The sequence below is a fragment of the Tilletiopsis washingtonensis genome (genome assembly GCF_003144115.1).
Source record: "Tilletiopsis washingtonensis strain MCA 4186 unplaced genomic scaffold FA09scaffold_19, whole genome shotgun sequence".
Taxonomy (NCBI): domain Eukaryota; kingdom Fungi; phylum Basidiomycota; class Exobasidiomycetes; order Entylomatales; genus Tilletiopsis; species Tilletiopsis washingtonensis.
Window position 1 is genome coordinate 250,743 of NW_020312016.1, and position 22,693 is coordinate 273,435.

Sequence of the window (22,693 nt, forward strand, 5' to 3'; positions counted from 1 at the left end):
CCGCGCGCTGCAGGGGGGCGCGCGCAGTGGCGCTTCGGCGCGCGTGGACGTGCGGTGCGGCACGGCGGCAGCGGCGGCCGATGCCGTGTGCCGCACCGCGCAGGGGGCACCCTCTCGTCTCTCTCTCTCTCTCTCTCTCTCGCCGATGGCGTCTGCAACACGCACTGCTCGCGCCTGCTGCTGATCGACGAAGCCGAAGAGCGTCTTTCGATCTCTCTGTGAATAACAAAGACGGCGCCTCGCGCGCTCGGAGGCACCGCTGCCATGGCGGCGGCGTCTTGGAGTAGCCTGCTGCGCGCGTGCAGTAGCAGCCCGGCCGGGAATAAACGAGCGAGGCGAGGTGTGCATCGAGCAGGTCTCGGACAAGGCCCCGCCTGCGTCGCTGCCTTTGTCCAAGAGAGGCAACGCGGCGCTTGTGCAAGGACAAGAGACACAAGACACACGCGCGCGCGCGCGCTTGTGCTCGTCCTTGCGCGTCTTGGCGGGCGTCCAGGGGTCCGGGCGGCAGTGGCGGAAGGGACAAAGCGGCACTCTTACTCTGAAGCCCTTTTCTCTGGCCCTCATGCGGATTCGTCAAGGCGCGAGCGCGAGCGCAGGCGCAGAGCACAGACAGCTCGTCTGGACGACGATGAAGACGAGACGACGCCTAGCTCGGTGCGCAGTGATGAGGATGCTCTTGTCGCTGCTCCGCGTGCCAGGCGGCTGGCGGGCGGGAGCAGATGGCCTGGCGCGCGCGGAGCAGGCGCGGCGCGGCAGACGTTCTGGCGTTGCGGCTGGCGCCCCTGAGGCGAGGGGCGCGCGCGCGGGCACGGCAGCAGTGTGCACGCTTCGGGCGCCGGCGCGGTGCCGAGGCACGCAGCGCACGACTGCCCTCCTGCCCGACGTTCTGCGTGCGGCCGCCGCTTGCTCCTGATCGATCGGCGTGCGCGTCCGGCGGCCGAGCAGCGGGCGGAGGGTGACAGCGCTCGTGCTGCGTTCTGCGGCCGCTGCCAAAGCTCCGCTGCGCTGCCGCGGCGCTGGCCGCATGCTGCGGTGCTGCGCTGCGGCGGCTGAAGCGCGAAGACTGCTGCTGCGCTGCCGGCGTAGGCGGCCCCTCAACGCCGCGCGCAGGCGGAGCGCGGCTCGGAGTGCGAGGCAGGCGCGCAGCGAGAGGGCGCGCGCGAGCGAGAGGGGCGCGTGGGCGCAACACAAGCCACCGGCGGCGCCCTTGTGCTTGTGCGGCGCGGTGCTGCTGCCGTGCCTTGTCTGCGCGTGCTGGGCCCTGCTGCTCTTGGGCTGCCCTGCTGCGCCGCTGCGCCGCGCCCTGCTGTTCTCCTCCCAACTCACCTCTCCCGCTCCGGCCCCCCCATTCAGACACCGCACAAGCAAGCCGCCGCACCGCGCCCGCCAATCCGCCGCGCCTGCTCACGCCTCTCACGCCCGCCACGCCACGCCGCTCGCTCACCCTCCAACCACCACCTCCTCTCCCTCTCCCAAGGCGCACTTCTCCGGTAGACGTTCGCACTTGCCCGTCGTCGTCCGTGCCTGCTGCCTCTCCCTCTCCCGCTCTCGCTCTCTCTCCCACACGCTCTCTTTGCACTCGCCTCTCGCGGCACCTGCCTCGGCACGCATCGTCTCTGCCGCCTTCCTCACCACCCACCACACGCATTTCACCATGATGCGCCTCTCGCTCTCGGCACTCGCCGTGCTGCTGCCGCTGCTCGCCGTGCTCGTCGCACAGCTGCCCGCCGTCGAGGCGCGCAACCGCTGGTGCATCCCGCACGGCTACGACAACCGCTGGGCACCCAAGCTCGGCAAGGGCAACATGGAGTGCTACCACCACTGGCAGGACGGCCCCGTGGACCAGTACTCGAAGCACATCGAGTACGTGCCCATGATGTGGGACCTCAACCGCCACGGCGGCCTGTGGGCGCAGCGCAAGCGCCAGATGAAGAACAACCTGCCGCGCCGCATCCTCGCGCAGAACGAGCCCGACGTCAAGGGCCAGGCCAACCTGGACCCCATGTGAGTGGCGTGCAGCGTGTGTTGTGTGTGTGCGCGCGCGCAACAGCAGCTCACCCCTCGCACAGCACCGCGGCCAAGGACTGGGTGCGTGAGCTCAAGCCGTACCAGGACAAGGGCGTCAAGATCTCGTCGCCGCAGATCGTCTACGACCTCGACTGGATGGACAAGTTCATGACGAAGCTGCACCAGCTCGGCGCCGACGTCGACTTCATGGCCATCCACTCCTACACGCCCAAGGGCGACAAGGGCCTCAACCAGCTCAAGACGTTCGTCCAGAAGGTCCGCAAGCGCTACGGCAAGAGGTGAGTGGCAGTGGTCAGCTGTCGCGCGTCGCAGCATGCTGACTCCTTGACAGCATTTGGGTCACCGAGTACGGCATCACCGCCGCCTCGAACCCGTCGTCGGCCGAGGTCAAGGACTACGTCATCAAGGCGCAGAAGTGGATGGACTCGACGTCGTACGTCAAGCGCTCCTTCCCGCTCGGCGGCTTTGCCGTGACGCAGCCGCCGGACGCCTTTGTCACCAACAAGATGGCCTTCTTCAGCGGCAACGGCCAGCTGCGCTCCGTCGCCAACTGGCTCGTCTACTCGGGCAAGAGCCGCCGCGACGTCGGCTCGCTGCCCTCGTCGCCGCTCGAGCACCGCGCCGCCGCGAGCCCGGGCGCCAAGCGCCACCACGCCAAGCTGGCGAGCCGTGCCGCGGCGCGCGACCAGGTCGACGCTGACCTGCTCGAGGCGCGCGACGACGACGACGCCGACGCCGACGAGAAGGACGGCGGCGAGGAGCTGCCGTGCACCGACGCCGACCCGTACTGCGGCCTCGGCGACAAGATTGCCGAGCAGCTCGAGACGCTCGTCGACGGCGACTGGTACGAGTCGCCCGAGGACCGTGACGACGACGAGGAGGACATCGACTAGACTGCGCGACAGCACACCACCTGGCTTCCCTGGTCTCCATCTTAATGCCCTGTCGTCACGCTCTTCGTCTCTGCCTTCTCTCCGACCACGCTCATCGAGGCCGGCGCCCCCGCTGCGCGGGCTCTCGTCGTCTCACCGTCCATTCCACTCTCATTTTCCGGATCCTTTGCTCCTCTCTCGACCCGTCCCTATTCGAACCGGTTTCGCTACAGCTCCGTCGCCTCCACTTTCCCAACCCGTTCCCGCGTTCCGGCCCTCTTCCTTGCACTCAGTGCGGCGTGCGCGCGCGCGCGCCCTGGCGAGACTCTGCCTCGTCGAGCGTGTCTGCTGCTGCAGGAATGCCCTGCTTGGGAAGCAAGAGGCAGACGAGAGAGAGCGGCTTGCAGCCATGCCCGCCGTCGCCGAACTAGACTGCCCAGCCAGCGCCTGGTGCCTTGTTACTCCGCCGTCGCCCTCGGTCCTGCAGACATACCAAAAGCTTCCCTCTCTCCTCTCCCTCTCGACTTGACCCTTCCCACATATAGTCGCCCTCCGCAGTCCTACACGCCCAGCCTTGCTGCTGCCCTCCGCCGGCACGCGCATACACACCCACTGTCTTTTCCCCCTTCGTTCCTCTCGTGTCACCGCTGGCATTGACTGTCGCGCTGGCATTTTGCCGCGTCATCTCTACCTCGCCTGAAGCGTGTCGTCCGCTGCTCCTCTCTCGCTCCCTGTCCGCTCCGGCGGGCCTCGGCCCGTGAGGCAATGCGATGACTGCTTCTTCCCGCGCCTGAGGCACGTCTGACGTGAGGTGACAAGAGGTGCGATTGCGGACACGAGCGATACAGAGCGATAAGGCAGAGTGCGGACTCAGGCGACACGCTGCTCCACGGCGAGCGCGCGGAAGGCGCTGTCCGGACGGGCCATCAGGGCATCGGGCGCATCATACTCGAGCGCACGGCTGGACGGTGCATGTGTGAGCGGCGGCATGTGCAGCGCGGCGCCACGCGGCAACTCACCCGTTGGCCATCACGAGGATGCGGTCGAAGTGGCGCACCGTGACGATGCGGTGCGCCACGGCGATGATCGTGACGCCGTCGAAGTGGTCCCGCTGCGGATGACAGATGAGCTGGAGTCGCACTGCGAGGCTGCCGTCTGACTCACCAGGCACTCCTGGAACTCGACGTCGGTCTGGTGGTCCAGCGACGAGGTGGCCCTGCGAGGAGGAGGGGCTCGTTCAGCTCGGCCGCGGTGGGAATGACTCGGGAGACTCACTCATCCAGCACGAGCACCTTACGTTGCCGAAGCACCGCACGCGCAAGCGAGAAGAGCTGCTTCTGGCCCGCACTCAGCGTGCCCTCGGCAGAGAGGAGCATCGTGTCGAGGCCCTGCGGCAGGGCGCGCACGAAGCCGTCGAGCTTCGTCTTGACGAGCGCATCCCACAGCTGCGGATCCGCGCGCTCGCCGTCGGGGTCGAGGTTGTCGCGCACCGAGGCGGCGAGGATGAGCGGCTGCTGCGGGATGATGCTCAGGCACGAGCGCAGCGAGTGCACGTTGAGCTCGTCGATCGGCGTGCCGTCGAGCAGCACGGAGCCGGGCCTCTGCGCCTCGAGCATGCGGAAGAGCGCCAGCAGCAGCGTGCTCTTGCCGCTGCCCGAACGACCGACGACGCCGAGCCGCGTGCCCGCCGCCACCTCGAAGCTCAGGCCCTGAATGGCAGGTGCTGCCTCGGGCGTGTATGAGACGGTGAGGTCGCGCACCGAGATGTTGCCGCGCAGCTCCTCCGGCTTGAGATGCGCACGCGCCGCCTTGGCAGGGCTCTCCTCGGGCTCGAGGATCGAGTAGCCGTGGATGCGCTCGAGCGCGATGCTGAGGATCTCGACGTCGGTCCACGAGAGCAGGACTTGGTTCAAGATGGTCGGCAGCTGCGTGGCCTGCACGAGGGCGACGGCGAGAATGCCGATCGAGGTTGACTGGCGCAGCACCACCACGAGGATCACGAGCGCGCAGTTGACGATGCTGCGCGTGGCTCAGTCAGCACGGAAGCGTCAGACAGGCTCGGGCAAGCTGCTCACCCGCTGATGAGATTCAGGTACGTTCCTGCGAAACACCGTCAGCCGAGCTCATTGCGCCCGGGACAAAAGACTCACTCAGCCAGTGTCGGACGGCCCACAGCGCCAGGTATGGCTTCTGCGACGAATCGAGGCGCGTTGTCATGATCGCCCTGAGCTTGCGCTCACGGCCCAGTGCGCGCACAGTGGCGAGGCCAGACTCGGAGGACGCCTCGGCGAGACTAGTGATGAGCGGTGACTTGCACGCCATCTCGAGGCGCCGCAGCTGCCGCGAGGCTGGCATGTACAGCCGCTGCAGAGCGTAGTAGAAGGCCGTCAAGCCAGCGAACACGGCGACGAGGTATGGCGCGGGAACGCAGAGGATGATGACGTAGCCCAGGAGCTGACTGTGGGAGGCACGGCCGTGAGCGGCGGGCGTGTGCAAAGCGAGAACAGCTGACTCACGCGGAGCAGCTCATGAAGTTGCCAACAGCGATGCCGAGCTCCCAGTCGACGGTGAAGAGGTCCTGCGAGAAGCGGTTGATGATGCGTCCGGCCGGGTTGGCCGAGAAGAAGGCCATGCTCGTGTACAGCACAGAGTGGAGCTGCCGAGCGTGCAGTGCCCGGCCGGCGCGGCCGACGGCGGTGACGAAAAGAACGTACAGCTGCACGGGCAGGGCGATCGCAATCACGGCGATGATAGCGAGCAACACGCAGGCGTTGCGCGCCAAGTTGACGTTGGGCTGCGCGTCGTTGTCGCGTGCCCACTGCTGCAGCCAGATGGGCACGCCCATGATGGCGGCATTGTGGAAGACCGTGCCTACGACGATGAGCGCCACGCAGCGCCAGCCCATTGCGCCGAACCAGGTGTAGTACGCCGACCACGCCACGTTGCCGCTCTCCATCGCCTCGACCTCGTCCTCCTGCTCCTCGGCGACGGCCTTGGCGGGCGCCTTGGAGCCGTCGCCTGCCGTTGCCCGCTCTGTGTCGATCGAAGCGCGCGAGATCGCCTGCTTGCCCTTGACCGAGAGGTCCTCGAAGCGGCCAGACTCGGCGACCTTGCCTTCCTCGAGGCGCACGATGAAGTCGGCAGAAGGCAGGAGATGCAAAGCGCTGCGTGAAGAAATGTCAAGAGAAGAAGGAGCTAGCACAACGCAGCCTACTCACTTCGAAGCCATGACGATGGTCTTGCCGCGCAAGAGGCCCTGAGGGCCCATGAGGTTTCGCCAGAGCGCCGCCGCCGTCTCTGCGTCAAGCGCACTCGTGACGTCGTCGAGCACGTACGCCTCAGCGTCAGCATACAGTGCACGTGCCAGTGAGACACGCTGGCGTTGACCTCCGGAGAGCGCCTTGGCCAGTGTGCGGTCGCGCTGAGCAAGCTGCAGCACGTCGACGTCGAGGCAGCACGCACGCAGCGCAGTCTGGTACCGCTCTGCGTCCCAGGCCCCGTCGAACAAGATGTTGTCGCGGATCGAGGCGCCCTCCATCATCCAGTTGTCCTGCGCGCAGAAGGCGACTGGACGCGCAAGCATCGGCAGCTGCGACTCGCCGCTCAGCACGTCTGCCTCGCCGAGCAGGCCGAGCAGCAGCGTGCTCTTGCCCGAGCCGATGCGTCCGCAGACCATGGTGAGACGACCACGCGGGATCGTCAGTGCCACGTTGGTGAGCACAGGCTTGCCGGCCCAGCCGATCGTGGCCTCCTTGAACGTGGCGGCCGGGGCGCTCTCGACTTCGATCGAGGTGTTGGAGTCGACGGAAGGCCGCGTCTTGTGATCACGGCTGGTGCTCAGCGACGCGGCTGACTCGGGACGCATGTTTGTGCCCGCCGCCGAGGGACGCTCCTTCTCGCGGAGGAAGACCTCGATGCGCTTGATGCTGGCGTAGGCGCTGATGATGCTGGCGTACTGCTGGCCCATCTGCATGAGGGGCACCTCGAGAATGGCGATCGTCGTGAGCGACGTGAAGACGGTGTTGAGGGTGAAGCGCCGCGAGCCGGAGAGCAGGTCGACGATGCCGAGCGCCGTGAAGGTCGCTAGGGACATGATCTCGACGTTGAAGTTCGACGAGGTAATGACGATCAGCAGGCGCTTGAGGTAGCCCTTTGCGCATGTGATCTCCTCATCGCGGGCAGCGAGCAGCTTCTTCTCGATGGCCTCCTCGTACGCCGCGAACTTGACGCCCTTGGCATCGCGCACGGCAGACTCAAGCAGGTTCACTCGCGCATCCGTCTTGGCGCTCCAGTTGCCCTGCAGCGCGGTGATGTTCGTGCCGCACGACGAGGCGATAGGCGTCAGCGCCAGGTTGAAGGCGATTGCGAGAAGCGTGGCAATGAACACGGCGCCGATCTGCGAGTAGAGGATGTAGAGGCCGACTGCGACGATGACGACGCTGGACCAGAGGTTCTTCAGAGCAGATGTCAGTTTTGCATCGTGTACGTAGCCCAGCGACACGCACGTGGACAGGGTCGACAATCTTGACGAAGCGCTCGAGGTCGACGGAGATGAGATTGGCAGCCGCACCGCCGCCCGAGCGCTTGGCCGCCTCGACGTGCAGCTTGAGGCTCTTGGCGTAGAGCAGCTCGATGAGGCCGCCGCGCAGCTTCACGATGGCCTTGGCGCAGAGCCAGTAGTACTGGCCTGTGCTAAAGGCCAGCACGGTGAAGACGAGCGCGTATGCACCCACGAGGCCCCAGCCATTTGACGTGGACTGCGGCACAGCGCCTTCTTGGAAGCTCTCGGCGAATGTCAGGGTTGCGCTGACCAGATACGGCTGTGCTAGCGTCGCAGCGACCATGATGAGGCGCGGCACTGCCGGTGCCAGCACTGCGCCCGGGAAGGAGAGCACGCAGACCCAGAGCAGGCCGCGAGGCGGATCGATGCTCGCGTTGGAGCGCAGCTCTGGCGTGTCTGCTTCGTGCTCGTCCATCTCGAAGTCCTGCGGCGCGCTCGTCTTCTCAGACGGCCACGGCCGCCACGAGCGCCGGCGTTGCGTTGCGCCGTGATTGGTGCCCGGCTGCCAGACGGACGCAATGCGGCGCCCGAGCAGCGAGCCCTTGAAGTCAAACGAGAGGTCGTCGAGGTCGGACAGCTGCAGCGGAGCACGGAAGCCGCGCCAGATCGTCGGCCAAAGCCAGAGGAAGAGCAGTTGCGAGAGGAAGCTGGCGCGCGACTCTGCGGTGCCGTCGCGCTGAGAGGAGGTCAGCGAGGCAGCGGGGAGCGCAGTCGGGAGACGCACCGGCACGCCGCTCGTGTTCTCGGCCGCGAGCATGCCTGCCTTGCAGATCAGACCGACGATGGCAAGCGCAAAGAGCGGCGAGCTCTCAATTGCCGGCACGCGCGAGAAGGTGCGCACGCGCGAGGCGTCGAAGAGGCAGGAGGCGAAGAGCCAGACGGGCAGCCAGGCTGTGCCGCGTGCCGTCTTGCGGCGCTCAAGCATGGAGCCGGGCACGATTGCGAGCTGCGAAGAACGCCGTCAGCACCAGTGCGAGCCAGGCCCAGGGCTGTGACTGACAGACGCGAGGAAGGCGAGCGCGACGCCCGGCACGATGCTGTCCGCGTCGAGTGCCTCCTTGAGCGCATCGCGCTGCAGCACAAGCGCCAGCACGGCGAGCGAGAAGACGGCATGGACGGCAGCGAGGGCGGTGCGCACGGCGCCGATGGAATCCGCGCGGCCGGGCGCCAAGTCGGGCTTGCGCAGCAGCAGCGGCACGCGCACCAGCGCCGCGGCCAGCAGCACGACGGAGGGCGTGAGGAGCAGCACGAGGTTGGAGAAGCGCAGCGTGAAGTCGAAGGTGCGGCACGTCGACGACGGGCCCTGCGGAAAGAGTGAGTGGACGAGTGGATAGCGCGGCGCGGCACGGCTCACAAAGGCCGCGTCCTGCGGGCACTGCATGCTTGGGGGACGACGCTCTTGCTCGGGATGGATGTGGTCTGGAGGAGAGAGATGCACCGGCCGGCCCTCACGCTCTGGCAATGCGCCGCAGCGTGGCCAGCGGCGGGTGTGGCTGGCGTATCGGGCGCGCAGCAGGAGGTGTTGCCTGCTGCGCGCGCGTGTCACGGTGACTCCGCTCCTGCTGCCATGCAGGAACGCTCGGCTGGCGTGCTGGTGCGTCTTTCCGCGGAGCCCCTCCCCGCATGCCGCTCATTCCGGCCCGAGTGCCCTCAGCCACGCCGGCGAAGCGCGCAGCCAGAGTGCAGTGCACACGCAAGCTGCTCGAGTTGATGCGAGCTCGTCAAGTCGTTCGAGTCGAGCGAGGGCCGAGCGGGCTGCGGCGCTCGGGAGGGGGCTCGGCTGCTTGACGCGCCTCTGCTGTCTCGGGCTGCAGGGAGCGCGTGGGCCGGCGGCTCGCGAGGCGGCAGCGGCTGCCGCGCGGCCGACGCGTCCCAAGCGTGCAGCGGGACGCGCGCATGCTGCGGCTTGCTCTCGGCACCGAGCGACCACGAGGCACGCCGGCGATAGCGCCGCCCAGCAAGCCGCAGCAGGCGCCCAAGAGGGCAGCGACGGCGAGAGGCATAGGATGCGAAGCGATGGCGTGCGGCCTCACTCTGCCCCACGACGCTTCGATGCGCAGCAGCACGCTGCGGTCAGCGCAGCAGGTTCAGGGCGACACGAGGCTCGTAGGACAGCTGTGCGGCAGTGGTGACGTGCATTGCAAGCCGGCAGCAGTAGACACGAGGAGGTCGCGAAGCGCAGCATGCGCAGCAGCCAGCTCTAAGCTGCGATCTGCAGCATCTCCTCAACGGCTGTGGACACAGGCAGGCACGATCAGCCGCGTGTGCAGGACTGTTCGCTCGAGGCAGTACACTCACACAGCACCTTCTCTCGAAGCTTGCCGAGCTCCTTGCCTCTCCTCAGTTCCTCGCGGTCCAGGCGCTCCCAGCCCGCCCACGACACGACGGGCTTTGTGGGCGCTCGCAGCTCATGCGGCACGCCGTCTGCTGGCGCAGGCACGTCTTGCAGCAGGCCCCGCGCCGCCGAGTGCTCGGACTGAGCGGCCCAGTCCGCTAGCAAAAGATCGGCCACCGAGTTGGCGTCGAACATCGTCGACGCGATGACGCCGACTGGGCCGCGAGCTAGCCAGCCAGAGACGTACATGCCCGGCATCTGGACAGCGTCAGCTTGCAACAGATCGCGCCAAGTCGGGCCGACTCACTCCTCGTACTCGGCCGCCTTCATTCGGCACCACTCCGCGCGAGGCATCCCACGGCATAGCAGCGTCGCTTGCTAGCTCAGAGCCCGCAAGAGGCGCGCCTAGATAGCCGACGCTCGACACGACAGTGTCCGCCGGCGTCTCTGACGTCTCGGACTTGCCGACTTGCCACCGCGCCGAGCCGACGCGAGCGGCATCCGACGAGGCAGGGCGCAGCTCTTGCGGGCGGTGGAAGAAGTTGAAGCCCCAGCTTGGCGTGCCTTGCTCAAGCGGCATCGCCTCATTGCTGTGCTTCTCGAGCAGCGCCAGCATGCGTTTCCGCACGCGCGCCTCGGTGGCTCGTTCGGGATCTGATGCTGCTGCCGCTTCCAGCGCCTTCAGATCCTCCTTTGCGACTGCCAGGTCCTGCTCTGCGATCGCCCGGAAGCGCGAGCCCGGCAGCGTGAGCATCTCGCGCAGCTCCTTTGTCGTGCACGCCAGCTGTGCCGCGCCTCGGCGCGCAAAGATGCCCACATGCTCGACGCGGGCGCGCGAGAGGTGCTCCAGCACCGGCTCGGGTATGTCGCTGGTGCGCAGTGCTGCCAGGCCCTTTGCCCCGCTCGACGTCGAGGGGCTCGATGGATCCAGCGCCGTAGGCGCCCGCAGAATCAGCCGCGCTACATCGAGCGCCACATTTCCTGCGCCAATGACGGCGACGTTGCGTGTGCTTGAGAGGTCCACCCTGCGCCAGGGCGCCCGCGCGAGCAGCGCTGCGTCGTGCGCCGTAGGATGGCCGTTGTACCAGTGCACAAAGTCCAGCGAGCTATGCACGCCGCTCAGCTCGCCCGGTGCAGCACCAGGCACGCCGAGCGGGCGCGCCAGCGTGGAGCCGTAGGCGAGCAGCAGCGCAGAGTAGTGCTGCTTGAGCGACGCCAGCGGCAGCGGCAGCGCATGCGGATAGTCGAGCTGCTGCGCCGACGTCGACGCCTCGGCGTGCGCGGCGACGACGTTGACGTTGCCGAAGAAGCGGAAGCGCGGGTCCCTTGCTACCTCTGCAAAGCGATGCTCTACGTTCTGCCCTTGCGCATCAGCGTCTCTTGCCCCCCACCGCAGCCGTCTCGGGCAGGGCTCACCTTGACGTCGGGATGATCGGGCGCCACGCCCCAGCGCACGAGGCCGTGCGGCGTAGGCAGCCGCTCGTACATGTCGACCTGCACGTTGGCGCTGGAGCCGAGCAGGCGAGCGGCGGCATAGAAGGCCGACGGCCCACTGCCGACGACGGCGACGCGCAGCGACATGAGAAGGGAAGGAGTGTGGAGGGTGGAAGGAAGGAAGGCGCAGTGGGGCGCCGGCTTCCCGGCCGGCTGCTGCTAGGTCCCGCGGGATATGCGGCTCGAGTCAGCCGCGCGCTCCGCCCCCGCGCCCCTTTTAGCCCTAGCGCTGCTGCGCCGCTCCCTCGTCTCGTCCACCACATCCCGCCAATTCTGTCCGTCCTTCTCTCTGCGCCGCAGCACGTAGCGTCGCCATACTCTCTTTACGTCCATCACACGCTCTCTTCTGCGCCACTTCTCCACGGCCACGAGCCCTCCTCTCCACGGCCACGCCGTCCGCAACGCTCCCTCGCCCCGTTCCACCTCATTCGCCGACGACGTACGCACATCTACGGCGCTCTTCACTCTTTTCAAGATGCCGCAACTCCAGAAGAAGATGATGCGGCGCGAGGGTTAGCCGGTGGAGCGTCGGCTGCAGCCGCGCAGCTCAGGTGTGTATTGAAAGCACGCGCGACCATGTTCTCGTCTGACCCCCACTCCGCAGGCGCATCTGCCAGCTTCGAGTCCGTCAAGCCGGTCGTCAAGGCCGGATCGACGGTCTAGCAACTAGCGAGAGACGCCCTCCAGAAAACGCACACTCGCCGCTCGGCGGCGCGTTGCCGATGCGGCGAGCGTGCGGTTTCTGGAGGGTGTCTCTCGCTAGTTGCTCGGTCGTCTTCGCCGCTCAGCTCCCCGCTCTCGCCTCACTTCAACGTCGGCGACGCCGGCAACGACCTGATGGCACACGCGCAAGGCTCGTGACGCGCTCGTTCGCCGTGCTGCAGCGGAGAAGCATCGTTTCTTCCTCTCCCGGCGGTACCGCCATCTTCTCCGTTCAACGCCGGCAACGTCTGCAACGCCATCGTTGCGAAAGTCGCTGGCGTTCGCGGGAGCAGATGGTAATACCCTCGCGAAGAGGAGCAACGTCGCTGCTTCTATGCAGCGCACAGGCGACGTCGCCAGCGTCAAGCTTCGGGGAAACGGGAAGTGAAGCAATTCCTTGAACTTGACCGCAGCAAAGCGGCAAGGGTGTCTCATGACACTCCTCCCTCTGCGCTGCTCGCAAAGACAAGTGATCGCTCCAGTTCTCGCCTTCGTCGCAGTTAGGCATCTACCTCGACGCTCTCGTCGTGTCTCCTCACGCGTCTCATGCCTCTGATCTCTCTCGCCGGCGCGCCGAGGCTGCAGCAAGCCACGCTCTTCCTCTTTCATCAACATGCCGCCCTCATCCGGCCCAATGGCTCGCTCTCAATCTCATCCATCTTCCTGCGCACTCACGTGCCTCTCAAGGTCTTCCTCGCCCGCGCGTCATGGCAGCAGTCGGGCCTCACTCTTCCGCTCTCCTCGGCGGCAAGGCGCCCGTCTCGCTCCTCAACGCACAAGTCTCAGCTCTCATCGCATCTGTTCGCTCGCTCGCATGCCTCATGCCTCTCGCCCATCTTCACGCGCGCCTAACGCCTTTGACGGACCCCTCCTATCCCTCACCCACGATCTCTCTCACGAACCACATCATTATACCTCGGACGAAGCACCAAGGCTCGTTTCCTCATTCTTGTATTCATACCTCTAATCACACATGTTCGCTGCGCTTCAGGCTGATCGCTCTCGACGGCGAGCCTTGATCAGCGAGGACAGATGAGCTGCTGCTGACAGCAAAGCCTTGTGGGAAGAAGCAGCCCCTACGTCGACGCCGGCTGAAGCGGAACTGCCTCGAGCCTCCGAGTCCCGCCGCACCTGTCACCTGCGCTTCTTCCAGCCCCGCTCTGCCGCGCCTGTCACGCATCGGGGCCTCGCTATCAGCGCCTCCGTTGTGCAGCTCTCTCGAGGAGTCTTTCCCAGGCAGTGCTCCTGCAAAAGGCGCCACCACAGAATGCAGCGCTCGGCGGCTTTGAGCGCGGGAGCCGAGCCGGAAAGGTGGCTGGCGCCCGCACCGCCGCGGCTGCGGAAAGCGGCACGGCACGGCATGCGCGATGCCGCGCGTCGTGCGCTTGGCGGAGGCATGAGGGCGCTGCGGCTGCTGCGAGTCACGCGCCTGCGACTCGCTCGTCCAAGGGAGCAGCATCTCCTTCGCTTCTTCTTCAAGAAGGATCTGCTGTGGCTCCCACCTCTCCTGCACATCCCACCTCACCACCATATCTTGTCTCTCTCTCTCTCTCTCACGGAGATCTCACGGTGCGGACCCTTGCCTCCGCTCGACGGGACATCATGCGGCAAGGGTAGGGCCGATCACGTGTCCTGCGCACGTCGCCAAGCGATGAGGCTGGGCACTGCACACGGCTCGGCGCTGCACCTCCCCGGCTTGGCCTTGCGAGCTGCCCCTTGAGCACCGCGCGGTCCTCGGCGCAAGCAGCACATCAGCTCGACGACGTATCGGGCCGGCCTGAACCCTTGGCCCAGACGCCCAGCTCGGGCCTCGGCGCTTCGTCGGCTGCCAATCGCTGCGCCTGCACCCTGAGTCAGCCTCCATCCGACGCCGACGTCGAGCATCCAGACGCCGCGACTCGCCGCTCGCAGCGACGGAGGCTGTCATGCTGCGACAAGGAAGAGGAGCAGACCGTGCCCGCTGCCCCCGCAAAGTGGCTCGCTGCATTCCGCGCTGCAATCTCGATTAGGACAGGGGGCTGCTGCATCCAGCACGCAGGCACACGCAGCTAAACGCAGGCACGAAGAGGAGTCCAAGTGCTTCGGCGCACGCGCTCTCTGCTGTTTCCGCGACAGCCGCCTGCTGCTGCGCTGCGCCCCCGATGTGCGACGTCGCCTGCTGCTGCGCCCGACGGCCGAGCACGAGCACGAGGTCCGAGGACGAAGGCGCCCCCCCGCAATGGATGCGCAGATGCAGCCAAGGCGTCGACGTGCAGCTTGCGGAGGCGTTCTCGATCGTCCTCCTCGCCCCTCCAGCGGCCGCTGCTCATCGCAGGGGTGTTCTATTTCGAACGCCGCCCTCAGCCTCGTCGCACGTCGTGCAAGACGGAGCCGTGTCCGTGCCTGGTGTGCTGTGTGCTGCTCGCCGTCCTGCGTGGTGTACCGCCATGGGCACGCGCGTCAAGGCACTTCTTCCCGCCCGCCGCGCACGACACGCGCGCGCTGCTGGCGGTGCTTACGCCGGGGCGGCTTGGCGGCGCATGACACGAACGCTTGGCTTGCGGGTCGGACGTGCACGCTCCGCAGGCAGCGCAAACCGCAACTCGCCGCCGGCCGAGAGGCCGCGGTCGACGTCCGAAGCCGCAAGCCGCACAGCCCGTGACGGCGGCGCATGAGGGCATGACACCGCGGTCGCCAGCCGCAGCCGCACCGCCCGTCCGCCCGCAAGAGGGTGCTGCGGCGTGCGGCGTCGGCAGCAGCAGCGACAGCGACGAAGCGCCAAGGGCTATCTGGCGCAAAGCTGCCCCTCGGCGCTCGAGAGTTTTCTGTCGCTCGCCACCTCCTCTCTCCGCACCGAGTCCTGCCGAACTCGATCCTTATCGCGAGATCGCAAAAGGAGCGAAGCCCGGCCGAGCCCTTTGCGCGCTTTGCAGCGAGGTTCGACGGCGGAGGGGCGAGGCGTGCAGCCGGACCTTCGAGGGGGCGCAGCAAGTGCAGCAAACAGATGCAGCGAGCTGCGAGCGAGAGACAAAGAAGAGACTTCGGGCAGGCAGCCAGTCTGCGGCCATGCTGGCCTGACCACGCGACCGCCTCTTGCGCGCCTTCGCCATGTGTGCAGGAGAGCTCGGGCGCAGCGCCAGTGTGCCCTTAGATCAGGCTTGGCAAGGGCAAATGGCGCCAGCGGCGGCTCCGCTGCAGCGCTGCGGCCCACCGGCCTCTGCGCCGGGCGGGCATCAAGGGCAGTCGGCTCTCCGCCCGCGTCCGGCGTTGCGGCCCTCTCTGCTGGCCGTGCGCCCGGCGGCCAGCGGCCAAGGCGCGCCGCAAGATCCCTGCACACTGCCCACCTGCCCGGAGCCGCAGCTTCTTCCGGGCACCGCCATGCGGGCGCACCGCCGCTGCCGCTGCCTTCGGTCCGGCGCCGCCCGCACCGCAGCCCGCGACGCCGCTGGCACGGTGCCGCCGCCCTCGCGTGCGCAAGCCATGCGCACCCGGCCCACGCCGCCGCCGCGCCAGCACGGCTATCACTCCGCCTTGTGGCCGTGGGTGCGCCTCGCATGCTCGCCTGCAAGCGCCCCACACAGCCGGGCATCGGTGCGGCGAGTGCATCGTGCTTCACACGGGCCAGGCGTGGCGGCACGGCCCCTCGGCACACTGCTCCTGTGGGCCAGCTTCGGTCTCGTCGCGCGGGCAGACGTCAATCAGCAGAGATAGCGGGCAGGGGCGCAGGACAAGAGCGAGGCCCTGGTTGAGTGGCGCGCCAGGTTCAGGCACAGCAGCGCAGGCGGCCGCAGGGAAGCAGGGAGCGCGGCCCAAGCCTGCAAAGCTGGGGCCCGGCTGGGCGCGAAGAAAGCGCCGCGACGCGAGACGGTGGCGCGCCGCAGAGCAAGGGACGCGGGCGCGCAGGCAGCGGCAGAGCAGCAGAGGCGATGCGCTGTGCGCCCCAGGGACGCGCGCGTGTGCTTAAGAAGGCCGCCTCGCCGCAGCTCGCCACTCTGCTCCGCAACCTTCCTCCCTTCTCCCACCCCGCCTCTTCCCACCATGGCGACGCAGCAGGAGATCCAGCACGTCAACTCCAAGGGCAGCGTGTCGCCCAGCGACGAGAAGGCGCAGCACAATGCCGAGGTCAACTCCTTCACCGACCCCGACGCGCCCGGCGAGATCGAGCGCGGCGACCTCCAGCGCGCCCTCAAGCCCCGCCAGATCTCGTGAGTGGCCAGCTGGGCACCGTGGAGGATGCAGCGCGGCTGTCTATGTCCCGGCTGTGTGCTTCACAGCGCATCGCTAGCGCGGGACACGGCGCGTCGTCGTCTGCACCGCGCGTCGGCGTCTGCACCTGCCTCTCCCCTCCGTCCTTCGTCCGCTGACCCTCTGCGCTCTCTCCTACAGCATGATAGCTATCGGAGGAGCAATCGGCACTGGTCTTATCATTGGTACGGGCGCTGCTCTCTCTCAGGGTGGTCCCGCCGGTCTTCTCATCGGCTACACGGGTGAGTGCCGTGTCCTTCTCTCGGCCTGTGCCATGTCTGTCCGTCTCTCGACCCGTGCCGTGTCATTCCCTCGGCCAGCGCCATGTCGTCTCTCGGCCAGCGCCATGTCGTCTCTCGGCCAGCGCCATGTCGTCTCTCGGCCAGCGCCGAGTCCGTCTCTCGGCCAGTTCTCGGCCTGTGCCATGTCGTTCGCTCGGCCAGCGCCACGTCGTTCTCTCGGCCAGCGCCATGTCGGCCAGTGCCAGTTCGTCGTCTCGGCCAGTGCCAGGTCGTTAGCTCGGCTAGCGCCATGTCGTTTTCTCGGCCAGCGCCTGTCGGCCAGTGCCATGTCGTTCTCTCGGCCAGCGCCTTTCGGCCAGTGCCATGTTGTCCTCTCGGCTAGCGCCGAGTCGTTCGCTCGGCCAGCGCCTCTCGGCCAGCGCCATGTCGTCCTCTTGGCCAGCGCCAGGTCGTCCTCTTGGCCAGGTCACGCTCTCTCGGCCAGGTCACGCTCTCTCGGCCAGGTCACGTAAACTGACGAGCGGCCTTTCTAATCTTAGTCATGGGCGCCGTGTGTTTCTGCGTCATGTGCGCTCTCGGCGAGATGTCCGCGTCGCTCCCACACAAGCGCGGCTTCACGGGCTACGCCACGGACTTCGTCGACCCCGCGTTCGGCCTGGCCACCGGCTACAACTACCTGTGCAAGTACCTCATCGTCACGCCGAACCAGCTGTCCGCCTCGGCCATCCTGGTGTCCTACTGGGCGCCCACGCTCAACCCGGCCGTCACGATCTCCGCCTTCCTCGTCGCCATCATCGCCATCAACTTCCTGGGCATCCGCTACTTCGGTGAGCAGCACGCGTCATACGCAGCAGACGCAGCCGCTAACACATCCCACAGGCGAGATCGAGTTCTGGCTGTCGTTCTCCAAGATCATCGTGCTCACGGGCCTGATCATCCTCGGCATCATCCTCGACCTCGGCGGCGGCCCGACGGGCGACCGCATCGGCTTCCGCTACTGGAACGGCCTCGACCGCGCCTTCAACCAGTACAAGGTGCCCGGCGCGCTCGGCCGCTTCCTCGGTGTGTGGAGTGTCATGACGCTCTCGCTCTTCGCCTACATGGGCTCCGAGCTCGTCGGCGTGTGCGTCGGCGAGACGGCCAACCCGCGCAAGGCCATCCCGTCCGCCATCAAGAAGACGTTCTTCCGCATCCTCGTGTTCTACATCATCGGCTCCACGCTCTGCGGCATGCTCGTGCCGCGCGACGACCCGCGCCTCGTCGGCTCCGCCGGCGCCAAGAAGGGCACGGCCGGCTCGTCGCCGTTCGTCATTGCCATTGTGCGCGCCCAGATCCCGATTCTGCCCTCGCTCGTCAACGCCTGCCTGCTGCTCTTCACGCTCTCGGCCTCCAACTCCGACCTCTACATCGGCGCGCGCACGCTCTACGGCCTCGCCGCCGACGGCAAGGCGCCCAAGATCTTCCTCAACTGCAACAAGCGCGGCGTGCCGTACGTCTGCCTCGCCCTCTGCTCCGTCTTCTGCGGCCTCGCCTACATGAGCGCCTCGACGGGTGGCGCGCAGGCGTTCGGCTACCTCACGTCGACCGTGTCCATCTTCGGCGGCCTCACGTGGTGCTCGATTCTCTTCTCGCACATCCGCTTCATGAAGGCGTGCAAGGTCGAGGGCATCGACCGCAACGACCTGCCGTACAAGAGCCCCGCCGGCCCGTACGGCTCGTGGTTCGCGCTCATCCTCACGATGATCGTGCTCTTCTTTAAGGGCTTCGCCTCGTTCATCGGCCCGCGCTTCGACTACCGCAGCTTCATCACGCACTACATCGGCCTGCCCGTCTTTGCGCTCCTCTACATTGTCAGCAAGATCATGTGGAAGAGCAAGCTGGTGAAGCTCGACGAGATGAACCTGCGCGAGCGCGCCCGCACCTTCGACGACCTCAACATCAAGGAGGACGAGGAGGACCAGCCGCGCAACATGAAGGAGAAGGTGGCGCACTGGGCCAAGAACTGGTAATCGACTGCCGTCGTCGCCTGCTCTCCTCCATCTGCCTGCCCTTCCTTCCTCCTCTGCTCGGCCCCTTCACGCGCCCCCGTCGTCGCTCCTGCATCTGTGGTCCGGCACACGTCACGATAGAATACTATTCCCTTCCGGGCTCTGCGGAGCCCGCACGAAAAGAGATGCCTTGATGCTACGTCTGTGTGTGCGTGTGCGCTGGGCTGCTCGAGCGGGCCGGTCTGGGCAGCGCTGTTCGGCGAGTGAGCAGCTCGACAGCCGAAGGTGCCTGATGCTCGCGTCCGTGCACGCGCCACGCTTGACCCCGCATTCGCGAGATGAGGCGACGACGCGCCTGCCGCTGGTTCCTCTCTCTCTCCTCCACACTCGCCGCCATGCAAGCGCTCAAGTTCGCAACGCGGCCACTCACTCGCTCTCTCGTGCTCAAGCCGTCACCGTCGGCCGCACGCTGCTTCTCCGCCGGGCTGGCGTCGATGCGTTCGGCGCACTTTCCCGAGTGGGCCTCAGAAGAGGCCGTCGCGAGCGCACAAGGCCTGCTGGCGCGCTTCCCGCTCGAGGGCGAGCCAGCCGCCTCGCAGACACAGCGGCTCGACGCCACGCATCTCTTCCAGCAGCGCCTGCTGCTCTCCGACATGGTGCCGCCGCATGCGCCGCTCGTCGATCCGGCAGAAGGCACGCCGCTGCTGCCGGGCGAGCATCTCTGCTTCTTCCTGCCGCGCGCCCGCTCGGCCGATCTCGGCGCCGACGGCTCAGACCGCACCTTCAATCCGCCTGCGCCCTTTGTGCGGCGCATGTGGGCCGGCGGCTCGATGACGTGGAGCCGCGAGAACCCGCTGCTCGTCGGCGAGAAGGCCTACGAACACACGTGGGTCGAGGACGTGCAGGTGAAGCGCACGGCAAAGGGCGACGAGATGCTCGTGGTGTGGGTGCGCAAGGAGCTCGGCAACGAGCGCGGGCCGAGCATCGAGGATCGCCGCAGCTGGCTCTTCCAGCGGCCGCTCCAGGACGGCGGCGGAGCACTGCCTCGGCCAGTGCAGTCGCAGCACGGCGAGCCGGCGCAGTCGGACAAGCTGGGCCTGGCAGCGGGCGCCACGGCCGTGCAGCAGACGCCCGCCACGCTCTTCCGCTACTCGGCGCTCACGTACAACGCACACGCCATCCACCTCGATGCGCAGTGGGCGCGCGAGCGCGAGGGCCACCCCACGACCGTCGTGCACGGGCCCATGACGCTGGCGCTGCTGCTGCGCAAGTGGGGCGCCGAACACGCCGGATGGCGCATCGAGCACGACGGCCGCCTGCGCGGCGACGCCGGCAAGCTGGCGCGCGTCGAGTATCGCGCCAAACGGCCGCTGTGGACGGGAGAGCGCTACTGGCTCGGCAAGGTAGAGGCTAGCTCGGGCAGCACGGACACGATGCTCGCGGTCAAGGAGGACGGCACGGTGGTGATGGAGGCCATCATCAGCCCGGCCTGAGCGGCTCGCACTGTCTCGTCACTCCGCTCGCCCTTGTCGCACGACACCCTGTGGAATCAATGCTTTGCTTTGACTTTGTCCTCTCGCGGAAAGACAACAAAGAGAAGGCGGGCTCGCGGCTTCTCGGCGGAACGAGAAAGGGCGCTGTTTGGGCTGTGCTGGCAGACGCACGTGTGGATGGGTCCAGGAATGTAGGATTGGGAGGAGTGGAGAGGGGCGCAGAAGCTGCGGCGGCGCCAGACTGAGAGGGCTGGCGTCGAGACGGCTCCGCGGCGCGTCGAGGCGGCGTCGACGAATTGGTATCGAGTGAGGAGAAGAAAGAGAGAAGAAGGGCACGGGCCAAAGGCTGGCGAAAGTCGCCTGTCGCTCGTCTCGCGCCGAAAGATAGAAGTGTGCTGTGCGATGAGTGTGCTAGATGCAGAATGTCGAGAGCCGAGGCGTCGCGCATTTCAAAGCAAGTGTAAAGAGAGAAGCGAAGTCGAAGTCGAAGTGCCCCTCCTCATGCCGAGGCCGCCACCTCTGGTGCCGTGCCTGGAGCGGGCGCCGCACGCGGCGTGAACTTCATCCGTGCGCCGTCTTGCGGGAAGATGGTGGCGATGACACTGCGCGTAGGAGAGAGGGTGTGAGCAGAGCAAGCGACTCATCTGGCCAGTGCATGCAGCCAGCTGCGCCGCATGTGTGCCTACTCACCGGACCTTCTCGCTCAGCGGCGTCACCTCGTGCTCCCAGTTCATCAGCACCGACGCCGTGCCGAGCACGGCGGTGAGGTGCAGCAGCGCGTACTGCTGGCCGATGCAGTTATGTGGGCCGCTGCCAAAGACGAGGTAGTTCTTGGGGTTCTGCTCGGCGGGCGAGTTGGGGCCCTCGAGCCAGCGCTCGGGAATGAGCTCGTCGGGCTTCGGGTAGGCCTTCTCGTCGTGCAGGGCGTTCCAGAAGGAGGGAATGACCATGGTGCCCTTGGGCACCGTGTAGCCCGAGTCGATGGGGAACGACTTGTTGGCCTGGTACGGCACCATGATGACCGGCGGCTTGAGGCGCAGCGACTCCTTGACGACGACGCGCGTGTACTCCATCTGCTCCAGCACATCGAGCTCCAGCGGCGCCGTCACGTCGTCGCCGCGCAGCCGGTACTGCTCCTCGCGCACCTTGCGCAAAATGTCCGGGCGGTCGGCCATGTGCTGGAAGAGGTAGGTGAGGCCGGAGGACATGGCGTCCTGCGAGGCAAAGAGGAACGAGAGCAGCACCATGCCAATCTCGCGGTCGCTAAAGTCGCGCACGAGCACGCGGCGCTCCTCGCCCTCGAGCTGGCCGGCCTTGGCGTCGAGCATGGCCTTGATCCAGGCGTCCGTGAGGCACTTGACCTCGCCGCCGTCGGCCATGCGCTTCTTGCTCTCGCGCGCCGTGTGCTCGAACCACTTCATCGCCGTCTTGCGCGCCTGGATCGCCTTGTACACCTTGGTGCCCGGAAAGGCAAAGGGGAAGTTGACGAGCTCGAGCGCGACGGTGATGAGCCAGTAGTTGTCCGACACCTCCTTGGCGCCCTCCTCGCTGATGTAGTCGCCACAGAAGACGCGCAGCGACGTCTCCATGTTGAGGTCGCGGAACTGCATCATGTACGGCTGCGGCTTCGTCGCCGGGTCGCTGAGCCACTGGTTGAAGTGCTGCCGGTAGATGTTCTCCTGGATGGGCAGGTACACGCTGTTTGCGCGTGTGAGAGGGGGCAAGGCGGGAGCACTGGCGGCAGGCGGGCTCACCTGAGCGCCTTGCGCGTGAAGAGCGTGTTGAGGCCCTTGCGGTAGTCGACGTGGCGCTTGCCGTTGAGGAACACCCTGCGCGAGTGCTGCATCAGCTGCCACCATCTCGGCTGATTGGCGCGGCGGCGGCTCACCAGTTGTCGTGGCACAGCACCTTCTTGGCGCTGGCGACGAGGCACGGCTCCGTGTATGCGGGGCTGTTGAGGATCTTGCGCGTGTGCTCCGTCGACGAGGCAATGACGATGAAGCTGTTGCAAGGCCGAGATTGAGCACGCAGCTCCGGCAGGCCTCTCACTCTTCCGCCGCCCACGCCCGCCTCTCGCGCGCGCCGCACTCACATGTGGAAGACGCTGGCGACGCTCAGCGGGCCGCTGTTCCAGCCCTCCATGTACTTTTCCAGGCTGGGGTTGAGGCTGTCGGCAAACTTGCCGATGACGGGGATGGTCCAGCGCGGGCCGGGCAGGCCGGCCTTCTTGCGCTGGTAGTTGAGCTGCTCGTAGATGAGCGCCGACGCGACGACGGCCAGCACGGCCAGCGCCACCGTCAGCGGCTCGGCGGGCGGGAAGAAGAGGCTGGCGCGCGGCGAAGCAGCGCCCTTGAGCGGCAGCGCCTCGTGCGCGGCCGTCAGGTTGCTGGCCACCGACGCCGAGGCGCGGGCGGCGAGGTTGGCGAAGCGCGACATGGCGAGAAGGAACGAGGGAGCGCGGAGCAGCGACGGCGGCGGCAAGAGCAGCGGCGGCGACGGCGGCAGCAGCGACAGCGAGCAGGCAGCAGCAGCGACGGATAGACGGAGGATGGTGAGCAGAGGCAAGCTTGACTGGATGGCTTTGCCGCTGCAATCGCTGACCAGCGAGCCGGTCGCTCAAATCCTCTCGTCAGACAAGCGCGGCGGCGGCGGCGCGTTCCGTTCGTGCGGCGCCGCGCGCGGATCACGCCGTTCCGGCCGACGCGCCGTGGCCGGCCTTGCTGCCTTGTGCGCGTTGCCGCCTGACTGGCCGGC

At 67.1% G+C, this 22,693-nt stretch overlaps 8 protein-coding genes across 8 annotated transcripts; 4 read left to right on the forward strand and 4 right to left on the reverse strand.

The window, feature by feature from the left end:
- Window positions 1–1,654: 1,654 nt before the first annotated feature.
- FA09DRAFT_340598 (hypothetical protein) lies at window positions 1,655–2,921 on the forward strand (the record flags this gene model as incomplete). Its single annotated transcript, XM_025744334.1, has 3 exons — window positions 1,655–2,004; window positions 2,070–2,306; window positions 2,360–2,921. The coding sequence occupies 3 exons, from the start codon at window positions 1,655–1,657 to the stop codon at window positions 2,919–2,921; spliced, it is 1,149 nt and encodes a 382-aa protein (XP_025596308.1).
- Window positions 2,922–3,596: 675 nt separating this feature from the next.
- FA09DRAFT_331620 (P-loop containing nucleoside triphosphate hydrolase protein) lies at window positions 3,597–9,174 on the reverse strand. The gene is made up of 12 exons (XM_025743102.1): window positions 8,816–9,174; window positions 8,462–8,764; window positions 8,186–8,407; window positions 7,406–8,137; window positions 6,119–7,353; window positions 5,417–6,064; window positions 5,051–5,358; window positions 4,976–5,000; window positions 4,176–4,919; window positions 4,065–4,116; window positions 3,920–4,011; window positions 3,597–3,861 (listed from the first exon to the last, which is right to left on the reverse strand). The coding sequence occupies exons 1-12, from the start codon at window positions 8,840–8,842 to the stop codon at window positions 3,771–3,773; spliced, it is 4,479 nt and encodes a 1,492-aa protein (XP_025596309.1). The 5' UTR covers window positions 8,843–9,174; the 3' UTR covers window positions 3,597–3,770.
- Window positions 9,175–9,570: 396 nt separating this feature from the next.
- On the reverse strand, window positions 9,571–11,398 carry FA09DRAFT_331621 (nucleotide-binding domain-containing protein). Its single transcript, XM_025743103.1, has 4 exons — window positions 11,213–11,398; window positions 10,104–11,153; window positions 9,760–10,054; window positions 9,571–9,693 (listed from the first exon to the last, which is right to left on the reverse strand). Exons 1-4 carry the CDS (start codon window positions 11,375–11,377, stop codon window positions 9,662–9,664), a joined length of 1,542 nt encoding a protein of 513 aa, XP_025596310.1. The 5' UTR covers window positions 11,378–11,398; the 3' UTR covers window positions 9,571–9,661.
- A 2,524-nt stretch (window positions 11,399–13,922) lies between these two features.
- Window positions 13,923–14,701, forward strand: FA09DRAFT_104173 (hypothetical protein). The gene has a single exon (XM_025738955.1). It carries the CDS (start codon window positions 14,134–14,136, stop codon window positions 14,644–14,646), a length of 513 nt encoding a protein of 170 aa, XP_025596311.1. The 5' UTR covers window positions 13,923–14,133; the 3' UTR covers window positions 14,647–14,701.
- On the reverse strand, window positions 14,702–15,785 carry FA09DRAFT_104182 (hypothetical protein). The gene has a single exon (XM_025738956.1). The coding sequence runs from the start codon at window positions 15,558–15,560 to the stop codon at window positions 14,757–14,759; it is 804 nt and encodes a 267-aa protein (XP_025596312.1). The 5' UTR covers window positions 15,561–15,785; the 3' UTR covers window positions 14,702–14,756.
- On the forward strand, window positions 15,786–18,553 carry FA09DRAFT_104183 (amino acid transporter). The gene is made up of 4 exons (XM_025738957.1): window positions 15,786–16,176; window positions 16,358–16,458; window positions 16,998–17,285; window positions 17,338–18,553. Exons 1-4 carry the CDS (start codon window positions 16,010–16,012, stop codon window positions 18,465–18,467), a joined length of 1,686 nt encoding a protein of 561 aa, XP_025596313.1. The 5' UTR covers window positions 15,786–16,009; the 3' UTR covers window positions 18,468–18,553.
- A 237-nt stretch (window positions 18,554–18,790) lies between these two features.
- Window positions 18,791–20,000, forward strand: FA09DRAFT_362346 (hypothetical protein). The gene has a single exon (XM_025745463.1). The coding sequence runs from the start codon at window positions 18,842–18,844 to the stop codon at window positions 19,937–19,939; it is 1,098 nt and encodes a 365-aa protein (XP_025596314.1). The 5' UTR covers window positions 18,791–18,841; the 3' UTR covers window positions 19,940–20,000.
- A 438-nt stretch (window positions 20,001–20,438) lies between these two features.
- On the reverse strand, window positions 20,439–22,375 carry FA09DRAFT_340604 (putative ERG5-C-22 sterol desaturase; the record flags this gene model as incomplete). Its single annotated transcript, XM_025744335.1, has 5 exons — window positions 20,439–20,541; window positions 20,630–21,637; window positions 21,694–21,768; window positions 21,828–21,941; window positions 22,032–22,375. The coding sequence occupies 5 exons, from the start codon at window positions 22,373–22,375 to the stop codon at window positions 20,439–20,441; spliced, it is 1,644 nt and encodes a 547-aa protein (XP_025596315.1).
- Window positions 22,376–22,693: the final 318 nt, after the last annotated feature.